This window comes from Papaver somniferum, chromosome 5 (assembly GCF_003573695.1).
Source record: "Papaver somniferum cultivar HN1 chromosome 5, ASM357369v1, whole genome shotgun sequence".
Classification (NCBI taxonomy): Eukaryota; Viridiplantae; Streptophyta; class Magnoliopsida; order Ranunculales; family Papaveraceae; genus Papaver; species Papaver somniferum.
The window spans coordinates 133,035,009-133,047,467 of record NC_039362.1 but is presented as its reverse complement, the minus strand read 5'-3'; the positions used below and the strand labels follow the sequence as shown (position 1 = coordinate 133,047,467).

General features: G+C 36.4%; 1 protein-coding gene across 2 annotated transcripts; it reads left to right on the top strand.

Moving 5' to 3' along the window:
- Positions 1-3,154: 3,154 nt before the first annotated feature.
- LOC113282774 (CCR4-NOT transcription complex subunit 10-like) lies at positions 3,155-11,172 on the top strand. 2 transcript variants are annotated; one of them, XM_026531847.1, is made up of 6 exons: positions 3,155-3,750; positions 5,721-5,807; positions 6,844-7,002; positions 7,133-7,219; positions 7,308-7,379; positions 8,855-11,172. In XM_026531847.1, the coding sequence occupies exons 1-6, from the start codon at positions 3,550-3,552 to the stop codon at positions 10,760-10,762; spliced, it is 2,514 nt and encodes an 837-aa protein (XP_026387632.1). In that variant the 5' UTR covers positions 3,155-3,549; the 3' UTR covers positions 10,763-11,172. The 2 variants fall into 2 exon arrangements, with proteins under 2 accessions (XP_026387632.1, XP_026387631.1); XM_026531846.1 differs by having other exon boundaries at positions 3,157-3,750; positions 6,841-7,002.
- Positions 11,173-12,459: the final 1,287 nt, after the last annotated feature.

The following is a 12,459-nucleotide window of genomic DNA, read 5'->3' as shown; positions in this document are numbered from 1 at the left end:
AACAAATTTTTTGGTGTCTTATGTTTTTCCTTTATTTTCGCATTATATTGTTGATCTTTATAATAGGAATAACAAAAGTAGTATGTGAATCATTCTAGATAGTTTAAGTTCATATTTTTTCAGATCAAATACAAGACTTGTTCTTGTTGAATTAATATCTTGAGAAATAGATTACAAGTTTCATACTTGGTACCCTCTCCTTTTCACCAACCGATTAGTAGTTTTTAAATAAGGTGATGATAATTCGCTTGTATAAATATTATCTGCTAGATAATTTTTGCATCTTGAAATATATACACCAACTTGGCAAGAAAACCTTAAAGATATTGAATAATAATCAAACTTAAAAATGACCGGCTAAGTCATGAACTCATGATAAACAAAAATCATCAAACATACATTACTTATATATATATATATATTTTATTACCTTCTCAATTGATAAATATTCGGAACAAAGTAAGAATATGATCGGAAAATTTAAATGGGAGATTAGAAGAGATCTATGTGAGATTAATTGAGAAAGAGGTTAGAGAAGGTACATATAAGTTGAAATGAAGTTAGTGTATGTTGCATATAGGGAATGCAAATGCAGTCGTTAGGGACATGTTATAGCCCACCAACCAAGTTAAGGACGCCAAGGACATTAACTTGGATGCTCGACCAGAAGAAGGCTGCTAGGCCATGATATAGCCACTGCGAGGTAATAATAATAAATTTTGATGATCCAGTTAACAAATTCTAATGATTCGATTACTCGTACTTTTCAATTTGTATATAGCTGATTAGGCAGATGGCCGATTTGATGCAATTACATCCCTCAAAACCCATCATCTGGACGAAGTAGACGAAAGTGAAACTCAATACGTTGAATCTTATTCGCTGCTCACAAAATATTTGAATATCTGTTTATCAATCGTTTTAATTTTTACAAGACTAACCATGTGAACTTAAATTCCCTTTAAAAGTAGTGAAAAACGTTACTGAAAGCGGAAACTCTAAAGTTGATCCTGAAACTTTGAAGAGTGAAGTTTGGTGGAGGAAGATCAACGAGAGTTCATTATCCGCTTAATCTGAAGATTCCATAAGACCTGGTAGGATTCAAGATCCAAGGTATCATGGCTTTGATGTAAACCTATAAGGGTTAGTCTAAGAAGGTGTTTGGATGCACTTTAAAAAGTAATGTCTAGATTTTCAAAGTCGAAAAGTTAGAAATAAGTTTCGAAATTAAATTTCAGAATAACTTTTAAAAAGAAAAAACATAAAAGAAATTCGAAGTAAGAAGGTGTTTGGATACACCTTCAGAAGTTGTTTTTAGACTTTCAGAATGAAAAGGTTGAGAACAAAATAAGAATGATTTTTACAAACAAGTCTACTTTTTGTGAAACAATTTTCTTTTGTTTTTGATTTCTAGAATTCAAGCAAATTGTTTTATTTTCGACTTCTGCTTCTGATATCCAAACAAACTATTATGCTTATTATAGTATCCAAACTGTAAGCCTACATCATCAGCAAGTCGTATTCAAGCCCATATCATATGCCAAGGCACTTTCTTCCAAAATCTGTGGCATTGTATCGATACAACCCTTGGACCTTGTGACTCGAGTCGAGATGTAAAAAGAATTTTTTGGGGACCATGGTTTTTTTTGGGTAAAGACATTAGAAGTAAATCTAGGTCACCCCTTATCTAGATATTTATATTAATACCTAAATTACCCTCCTGATTAATTTTGGGTGATGATTAGTTAGTGTAATGATTAGTGAGATGATTAAGTTAAAGATAATTAGTGAGATTAAAAAATCGAAGTAAAATTATTGAGAGAATAAAGTTAGAGAAGATGAAGAAGGAAAACATTAAAAACGATGGATTTTACCAACCACAACCGGAGGAAGGGTATTTGGGGTACTCAGGTATGCTTCAAACTTAGATAATGTTGGTTGAATTGCTTCAAACTTTCAAAAAAATGAATTTTTTTATGTAGATTTGGGCCAGTTCGGTTACCATATGTCAAGAACATGTAACCGAACACACCTGAAAGGGTAGCTCGGTTACGCTTTCCAAACACGCAGGTTACCGAACTCGCTCGTTAATGGAGGTTTTGGTCGTACAATGTAATGTTCGGTTACCTAGGATAAAATGGTAGGTAACCGAACTTTGAACTTAATAATTTATTTGGGTACATCTTGTGTGTTCGGTTAGTTCGCAAACTTCAACGCAACCAAGTTCCCAACCGAACTGCAGGTTAAAAGTAACCTAGTGTTAGAAGTTCGGTTGGTTCGCAAACTTCAACATATTTTGCGAATCAACCGAACTTGGCTTATATATGCATATATGCAATTAGGCAAACGTTCGGTTACTACGAAATTTATTTCTTGGCGAATTGGGTAGAGTTCGGTTACGAAGTTTCAAAGGTAGAGTTCAGTTACAAAAAAAACTTAACATTTTTGCGAACGTACCGAACTTGTGGAATTCTCATTATTTTCGTAAACTAAAGTTCGGTGGTATCCTTATTTTGCGAAGGAACCGAACTTATGGACTTGTGTTGTTCTAATACAAGGAGTTCGGTTAAACGTATTTTTTTACGAATCAACCGAACTCTGAGTTCGGTTAAGAAAAATTTAATTCGTGATAACCGAACTTTTCTCTGAAAAAAAATCCCTCCATTAAACCTCTATGCAACTTCCATTTTCAACTCATTTTAATGATTACTTCTCATTTATTCAACCAAAAACGAATGACAAGTAATGGGTTTGTGAGAATATCTTTGTTAATGTTTTAAATTAAGCTATATATATATATATATATATATATATAGTGACAGTGGTGGTTGGTGGTAATCGGAGGTGGTGGTGGTAATCGGTGGTTGGTGGTGGTGATAATCGGTGACGGTGGTGGTGGTAATCGGCGGTGGTGGGTGGTGGTGGTAGTCGGTGGTTGATGGTGGTGATAATCGGAGGTGGTGGTGGTAACCGGCAATGGTGGGAGGTGGTGGTGGGAGGAGGTGGTGGTTATAAATTAATTTAAATTAGGTGGTTAAGGGTAGGTTAGTCATTTCAATACTTTAGGACACTCCTTATAATTATAGGGAAGATGTCCTAATAAAACCATGGTCCCTCTAAAAAAAACCATGGTTCCAAAAAATCGTTCTATAGAAACTTGTTCTAAAAGAAGAACAGTAACGAAAATGTGTTAAACAGCATCCCCCCATCTCTCTCCATTTCTTCCGAGTTCCAAATCTTCCATAGTCCCAAGTCCCGTCTCATCTCTCTCCCTAATCCGGAAGTTCGTATCCGTTCATCTCTCTCTTTCACTTTCTCTGAAGAAACAACATAAATAATTACTTCGAAAGTCCTTTTTTGTATTTCATGCGATTTTAGAAACCCTAGGATTTGAGTAATGGGAAGAAGTAGATTCCGAACTGAAGATTGAACTCAATTTCAACTTCGATTTTAGTTTTTAATCTGGATATTGTTATTGTTATTGTTATCAGATTAGATTAGATTAGATTTGAGATTGGTATTCTTGAAATTCGATCTGAGAAGATTATTATGGATTCGTCGTCATCAACAACATCAGCTGCTACTGTTATTGCTTCTGCTGCTGCCGCTACTTCTGGAGATGAAGATGGACTTATTACTGTTAGGTCTGGACTTGCAAAAGATGCTGCTCTGTTGTTTCAGTCGAGAAGATATTCAGATTGTTTGGAGGTTTTGAATCAACTAAACAAGAAAAAACAAGATGATCCTAAGGTTAGTTATTGTAGATTTGAACCGGATCTTTCCCAATTTTATACGTTCTTTCTCATTTTTGTTTGTATGTTAGGTGCATTATTTGATGGAAAAGATTCTCAATTTTAATTTGAAGTTTTGAGTTTTGGTTTGTCTGACCTAGTTTTGGTTGTTTTTTATGCTTAGGAATTTCAGTTTGACTATAAGAGAGAGAGATAACTCTCACTCACATGTTATTTACTCTAACTCTCTAAGAATAGAAAGAAAACTTAGTTTCATATCTCTACAGTCAGGATGAAGTGAAAATTTACACAAATGCTCAGCTGATATGTCATAGGTGAAGTAGGCATGGTTGGTTTGAATCTTAAGTAGGTTATTTGCTGTAACATTTGCATTACGGGAGATTGGGTGTTAAGAGACTATGTCTCATTAGTTATAGATAGGAATTGGGCAGTGAATTTTCGTAGTATTAAGGTGACGTAATTCATAATTTACATGCCATACAGATATGCGAGCTGGACATTGGTGGTTTCATACTTTGTAGGCTCTTTTGTTTCATAGTCAGGATTTTTAATGTAGGATGATTAAGTTACATTGTAGTGGAGAGATATCTATGATAAAAGTACCTATTATATTGTTCTAAGTTCTCATTGATGCTCGGGGGGATGAATTGTACTGTTGATGTAGTAAGCAAGTACTATGCTAAGCTTTGATTGAATCTATCAGTACCGTATAGTGTTAGAAAAAACAAGATGATCTTAAGGTCAGTTACAGATTTAAAGCGGATCTTTCGAACTTTATACGTTCTTCGAAGTTCTTTTCATTTGGTTAGTGCATTTTTTGATGGAAACAAATTAATCTTGATTCCCCATCTATTTGAAGTTTTGAGTTTTGCTTGTCTGACCTAGTTTCAATTGGTTATTTTTTAATACTTACAAAAGTCAGTTTGACTATAAGTGAGACAACTTTCATTCACATGTTACTACTCGAAGGAAAGCCTAATTTTATATTTCTGAAAATCTTGCAAGATGAGTTGAAATGAAAATTTACATGAATGTTCAGCTGATAAGTCATAGATGAAGTAGGTATGGTTAATTTGAGTCTTAAATAGGTTTTTTGCTGCCACATATCAGTTAATAGAGATATGTGTTAGAAACTATGTCTCAATATTTATCAATGAGAAATGTGGCAACAAATCTTTCTTATTACTAAGGTGCCATAATTTATAATTTACATCCCAAACAGATATGCGAGCTGACAGATTGGTGGTTAATAGTCAGGATTTTGAAGTAGGATGATTCAGTTATATTGTAGTGGATGGATATTTGTGATATAAAAGTACCCATGATATGTTCTGAGTTCTTGAATGTGCCTGTAAATAAGTGGTTCGGTAACTATTTGTATTTTTTCCAGTGAACAGAATGTGTCTAATTTCGAAAAGAGAGCTTCATCCATGTGAGAATCAAAGCCAAATAACAATATTACGCATAGACGATTTTAGCGAAGGATCTTATAGTGGCTATCATATTCCTTTCGTGATAGACGATTTTATCATATTCCTTTCGTGAATGATTACTTACTCTGGTTCACCACATTATGAACGAGTTTAGGTTTTGTCCTTGTGCAAGAGAGTACAGTTCTCATTGAGACTCAGGCGGGTGAGTTGTACTGTTGATGTCGTAAGCAAGTACTATGCTTTAGTTGAATATGTCAATGTAGTGTTAGAATAGAACTATAGAAATTAATCTATCTACCGTGGATTTCAATAGGCTAATAGAAATTTAACCGAACATGCCAATAACCAGAAAAGATGAGCATTTATTCTCTTATTTGACTTGTTTGCTGTTTGTTACATTTGATGTGATATATCCCCTTGTTTGGAATTTGTTTTATGTCTTCAGCTCTTCTGTTGGTTTGGATATTGAGCCTTGTGTTTCTTTTCTTAGACATCCTTCTTGATTTGGATTGTTGATTAAATTGTAATGCTGCAGGTTCTTCACAATATTGCTGTTGCGGAGTACTTCAATGGTGGTTGCACTGATCCAAGAAAGCTGCTTGAAGTTCTCAATAGTGTTAAGGTAGGCATTATTCTCGAATTCTTCTCTTGTTATCTTGTTGTTTTGTCTTTGATGTGGTCATCTCTATTTGTTTTCATGTATCATGGTTTGATGAGCACGGTCAAACATCTTTTTTGATTATTTTGCCCTCGCAAAGAATCTGTTATGAGGCATTTTGGCCAAAACTAGTTACCTCATGGAATAGTCTTTTTTCCATTTCGAGTACACGTTCTTTTCTTCTGTTATTATTTTCTTAAATAGGAAAACAGAACTTATTAATTAGTTAAGAAGATAGCAAAATGTTCAGGTCTTCTTGGATCAGGGACCGAATCCAATTAGGCCAATTAGCAACCCGTTCTAACTTTGAACTCTGAGTTTTAGCAAATTTAGCTAAAGAATCTGCTGCATTATGTCCATAAATGTCTTAGTTCGCATGCCAGTTTTACAAAGGACCAGACACTGGGGGTTGACACATGTCCTAGTATACATTTTATAGTCATGAACATTTTCTTTATTCGTCCATGAAAAGGTGAGTGTAAATTCTAGGGAACTTGGCTATTTGACACTTGCTGAATCAGTAGACCGCCACCTCTGATCTATTCCTTGTTCCATCTCAATGAAACTGGTTTCCAGATGTTTGGTTTGCTAGAATTAGAACCTTCAAGGGGCCTTATCTTCTTCTTTGCCTTTCCCTCTTTTTCGTTTCTTCTTGACTTCATCAGTTTCTATCAACGTGCTGTTATTACTCTCCTTCAAAAGTAAGATAGAAGTCCGTATTTTCTTTGTCTCAAAACATCAAAGTGTACAGCGTTGCAAGTCATCTTGAAGCAAACCTTTAACCTTATTTCAGTGTTTATCAATAATACTAGTGTAGGTTTTTATTTTTGAGCTCAAAATAAAAGCTACGTCATTCTTGTTATCATAATTTTTCCATTGAGGAATCCAGAGTTTAGAATCTCCTCTCAGTTTGCATAATATTTGTCCCTGGACACAAAACTCTCTATCTCGAAAATAAATTTTTATTTACCCTATCGTTTGTTATATGATGATTCAGAAGAGAAGTGAGGAGCTTGCTCATGCAGCTGGAGAGCAGGTGGATGCGAGCAGTATCGGTAATAATAGTATTTCAGGACCTAAAAGTCATCAGTTTTCTGCTGCCACAACTGCTAGTGCTTACACAGATGAATTTGACACTTCTGTTGCAAAACTGAACATTGTACGCCCTCCTGATCTCTTGGCAAACAGTTGGTTGAATTTTTGTACTAGATGTGTGTCTTTAGGCATACTCTGAGTAACTTTTGTAATATATTTGATTTACTTACTAAAGATGGCTCGCGGCTTTACAGGCAGTTGTGTTATTCCATCTTCATGAGTACGCAAATGCATTGTCGATTTTGGAACCATTATATCACAATATTGAACCCCTTGACGAGGTATTATAATAATTACTAGTGATATTTACTTACGTGAATGTTATTACGCTGTATTGACCGATTGATTCTTTTATTATTTTTCTTTCAGGCAACTGCTCTTCATATCTGTCTTCTGTTACTGGATATTGCATTAGCCTCCAATAATGCAACAAGAGCTGCTGTAAGTTACAGTGACAATCCTTGTGCGTTGAAACTTTATATTTTTAGCCTTTGTGCTTTTAATTAGATTCTCGGTGTATCATGTATTCTATTTGAAGGATTTATGAATAGTAATGCAGAAAGCACATCATACTTAGTTGTCAGATTGGGTAGTCTGTGGTTCTCAGTTGTGGACACACATGTATAATATGCATGATCAATACGAGAGAGGTTGAGTTAATGACAGAAAATTTACAGTTGCGAAGAGGGTTTATGGATGTAAAATTACGATTGCCATGGCCTTATCCATTTAGGATCAGTGTCAACAAGAGAGAGACGTTTCTTGTAAAGATAATATGCATTTGATCAATACGAGAGAGGTTGAGTTAATGACAGAAAATTTATAGTTGCGAAGAGGGTTTATGGATGTAAAATTAGGATTGCCATGGCCTTATCCATTTAGGATCAGTGTCAAGAAGAGAGAGAGAGACGTTTCTTTTAAAAAATATATCTCCAGCTTTAAGTGAATCGAAATGGCCAGGGTTCTCCCTGCCATTTAGTCTTTACTTGTGTAGATAGTTGAGATGGTAGGGGTGCATTTCCTTTAGGACGGAAATGCCGATAGACAACAGTTACTTGAATTGGGAGCAGTGTGTGGTATTCATTTCTGATAGTATGGTGAAACCATGAAATTTCATGTGGTAAAATAGGACAGGAGGAAAGGTTTGTAAAATTGTGCCATCTGCTGTGGTATATAGACACGTGGATGTTACAACTTTTTTTTTTTTTTGATGAAACATGTTCTTTTTGTTACAGCTGGCCGCTAATATTTCATGTAACTTCTGATCATTATTGCAATCATATAATTTCTGTTATTTAAAATTGTGCCTTGTGCTTTCTTTTACTTCGTAACTGTGGTGCCTACCAACCTTAGCTATGCAAGATGATAATGATGATTTTTCGATGTATTACGATGCGGGTAACAGATGAATGGGTTAATTATTAAATTGAATTGACCCATTTAATAATTAACCCATTCATCTGTTACCCGCATCGTAATACATCGAAAAATCATCATTATCATCTTGCTTGTGGTTTTGCCGATGCCTCTAGATTGGTTTCGTAAAAACGCTTGATTTTGCTTGTGGTTTATCCAAGCATAGTATTTTGTGAATAGTTTTGGACATATTTACTCTTAGATTCATCTGTATTCACGTTCTAGTCGTTGCTACCTTTGGAAGACTCGTGTTTATTCTCAAAGCTGAACACTTTAAATGCATTTTATTGCTTAAACATATCGGTAGTTGATTGCTTGCTGTAGCTCGAAATAATCTTTTTATCATTTAACAAAGATAAGTTGACGAGTAAATCAAACATCCTATGAGCCCTGTATTTTTTCCTCTGTTGGCAGAATGACTCCTTTGTTGTTGTACCTACTTTTTTTTTTTTTTGCAAGGCTCTTCTCTTATGCTTCTGTTGTTATTTGTTGTCTTTCAGCATGTTATTCAGTATCTAGAAAAAACATTTACTGATATCATCGGTCAAGGTGATAGTGGAAATGTTGCACATCATCAATCTGCTAACACACCAGCAAAAACCTCCTCTGCACCAAGTAATTCCCCTGCATTGGACACTTCAAATTCAGATGCCATAGCCAGTGCAAATATGTCAGAAGCTCCTCTAGGAAGATCCTTATCAGAGGAGTCAGATAGCTATGAAACTCTTCTTTCAACCCTAGACATAGGTGGGCAGAACTTAGCAAGGGCGCCTGGTTTCACCATCAATAATGATTTATCAAGAACAACAACGGATCGCGCTGCTCCTGTGGTTGACCTAAAGCTGAAGCTACATTTATACAGGGTTCGACTGCTACTTCTCACAAGGAATTTGAAGGCATCAAAACGTGAAGTTAAATTAGCAGTTAACATTGCTCGTGGTAGCGATTCTCCCACGGCATTGTTATTGAAATCCCAGCTGGAGTATGCTCGAGGTAATCACCGAAAAGCGATAAAGCTCTTGATGGCATCAAACAGTAGGACAGAACCATGGATGGAAAGTATGTTTCACAACAATCTCGGATGCATTCATCATCAGCTTAAGAAACACCACATGTCAACCTGTTATTTTTCGAGGGCACTGAAAAGTAACTCATCTCTTCGATCTGAGAAGCCTCAGAAGCTTTTAACTTTCTCACAGGATAGATCTCTTTCTGTCGTGTACAACTGCGGTTTGCAGTATTTGGCTTGCGGTAAGCCAGCAGCTGCAGCTCGTTGTTTCCAAAAGGCTAGCTTGATCTTTTACTACAAGCCTCTTCTTTGGTTAAGAATTGCTGAATGCTGCTTATTAGCCTTGGAGAAGGGGCTTCTGAATTCCTCTGAAGTTAGAGTGCAGGTTATTGGTACAGGGAAATGGAGACAGCTACTGGTGGAAGATGGGACTACAAGAAACAGGTTTTTGGAGTTGACTAAACTGAAAAATGGTTCAGGAAGTGCTGATAAAGTCGATCTCTCAATCTCCTTTGGTCGACAGTGCCTCCTCAATGCCCTACATCTGTTAGATGGTCTCGAATTGAAGTCCCAAAAAACAGGGTCTTCTGCTTTGAAAGAGGATGAGACGAATGAAGAAACACCCTTACATAGTTCAAACCACAAGAACTTAGCAGGTAGGGATTCAAAGGCATCTAATATTCCAGCATCTAATGCAAATGGAGATGTGAAAGATTCAAAAGGAGGAGGAAGTTCTAGTTCCATATTACAAAGCTCTATTTCTTTGTACGAAGATATTTGCAGAAGAGAGAACAACATGATCAAGCAAGCGGTCCTTGCGGACCTAGCCTATGTAGAGCTGAATCTTGAGAACCCGTTGAAGGCACTGTTGGCTGCAAATTCTCTTTTGAAACTTCCAGAGTGTTCGAGAATATATATCTTCTTAGGTCATGTATATGCAGCTGAGGCTCTGTGTCATCTAAACCGGCCGAAGGAAGCTTCTGAGCATTTGGTAGCCTACGTGGATGGAAGCCAAAATTCTGAGTTGCCATATAGCGAAGAAGACAGAGAGAAATTGGGAGTTGGGAAAGGTGGTGACATTGAGGAGATTAATGGTGGTTCAGTGCCTCCTAAAAACGTGCCCAAGGAAGAATATCAAGGTACTCTCTTCCTCAAACCAGAAGAAGCGCGTGGAAGTTTATACGTGAATCTTGCTGCCATATCAGCAGTGCAAGGTGATCTGGAGCAGGCTCACCGGTTTGCAAGGGAAGCCCTGTCGATGATCCCGCGAAATTCCCAAGCCATTCTAACATCTGTTTATGTGGATCTCCTGCTCGGGAAAACAGAGGATGCTGTTTCCAAGTTGAAACAGTTTGACGGTGTTAGATTTCTCCCTACTGCAGTGAGAAGTGGTTCTTGATGGGTTTTATTGTTTCTTCAATTGGCCTTAGTTTTTAACGAAGTAATCCCACCCCAATCCTCCCGAGTCGGGTTTGGATTCAGTAACGTAGAACCTTTTCTTCGTTTCTTACAGTATATGTAACATATATACAATTGAGTCTTAGAATAAGCTTCTTTAAAAAAAATTTCAATGTTGTTTTTAGGGTTTGATTGGCATGGGCGTGATTGTTTTGGTAGCGTGAATGCCCCCGCCTTTTAGATTCCATCTGTAACGGTTATTCTGATTGTTATTAGAGTGGTGCTTTCATGTGGCCAAACTAGGCACTTGTAATGAGGGGTACAAGAAGGGATAGAGAGATTTTGAGCTCTCTTCAGAGTAGTGTTATTCATTTTGGAAAAGTATAAATGCAATGCCTTTCCATTCATAAATCCCCTTTGTTCTTCTTACTTTCTACTGCTTGTAATGTTAAAACTTATTGTTGGAACTTCGCCAACAGCATGTGATCTATGTTTCACAGCTCAATCTCCAAATAAGAAACATGGTTTCTTCAGGTTGCCTTGAGTTTGTATTCTAGGGAATAATTGGCTCAGTGGCCGTTGATGTAAACGCAAGTCTTTGGCAGTTTTGATGGTTTGATAAAGCTGTGGATGTAAGTAACTTCCGTTGGTTTGGTAAATTTATGTACATTATCAACTGCTGCCAAAGTGATTGTTACCTATTCCTGCGGCAGCACGGGATGCGAAAATGCTATATGAACAGCACAATGACAGCCCTTTGACAGCTGATCCAACGGGGCATTCATAGTGGCCGGATGAGGTGTCTTTTCTCTTTAACCACGTCATAGGAAACTAGGTCTACTCTACCGCTTTATCTCTCCAGTTTAAAACCCACCACCATGAAAAAACTCCATGAATCCTTCGCGTGTCTGCTAAGCCCTTTGTTCTTCAAATAGTTTCAGTCTCTTCACTTTCTTCTTCAAAATCCTTGCGTTTTTCCAACCCTTAATATAGATTTCTCCTTAATCAATTTGAAGAGGAAATGTTGGACGATATGTCTTTTTCCTTAATCTTACGATTGCTTACTCCATGAAATCAGATGAGACACTGAAGATTATCTTCCCCTTTTAAAACCTTCTATTGTATGTTGGTCAACTGTTTATTATTTTTACATAGATTTAAATGGGATTGCATATTAAGCCTAGGCCAATTAATTTTTAATTGAGATTTGCAGTTTAAAGATCGCAAAAAATTGGTAAAGAGAGGAATTGGCTCAAAGAAATCTAGAGAATTTTAGAGATCCATATTTTATAATCCTTATGATAAATCTAAACTAATTTTGTGATTCATTCTTCTCTACCTAAATAAATCGGGTACATTATTTATATGTCTCTACTTTTGACATCCTATAAATATATCCTTATATAACAATAAATATGTCCATACTTTTTAATAATTTTATCCATTTCAAATTGGATTACCTTAATACCCTCAACCATATAATATTTTTCTTTATTTCAAAATGGAACAAATTTCTTCCTCTACCACTTCAACACCACCACTAGCACCACCACCACCAACATTCAACTATCATTCCACCACCATCGTTCAACAACCACCACCTATCAACCACCACCACCACTAATATTGCACCACCACCATTACACGACCAACAGTCCTCCACCACCATTAGTCCGTCGCCACCACCACCACTAGTCT

What these genes read in the sequence shown, in the direction of transcription:
- LOC113282774 (XM_026531846.1), top strand. Translation starts at nt 3,550, where the DNA reads ATGGATTCGTCGTCATCAACAACATCAGCTGCTACTGTTATTGCTTCT. An exon ending in AAAAACAAGATGATCCTAAG is followed by an intron (nt 3,751 to 5,720) that starts GTTAGTTATTGT and finishes GTAATGCTGCAG; the next exon opens with GTTCTTCACAATATTGCTGT. An exon ending in CTGTTGCAAAACTGAACATT is followed by an intron (nt 7,003 to 7,132) that starts GTACGCCCTCCT and finishes GCGGCTTTACAG; the next exon opens with GCAGTTGTGTTATTCCATCT.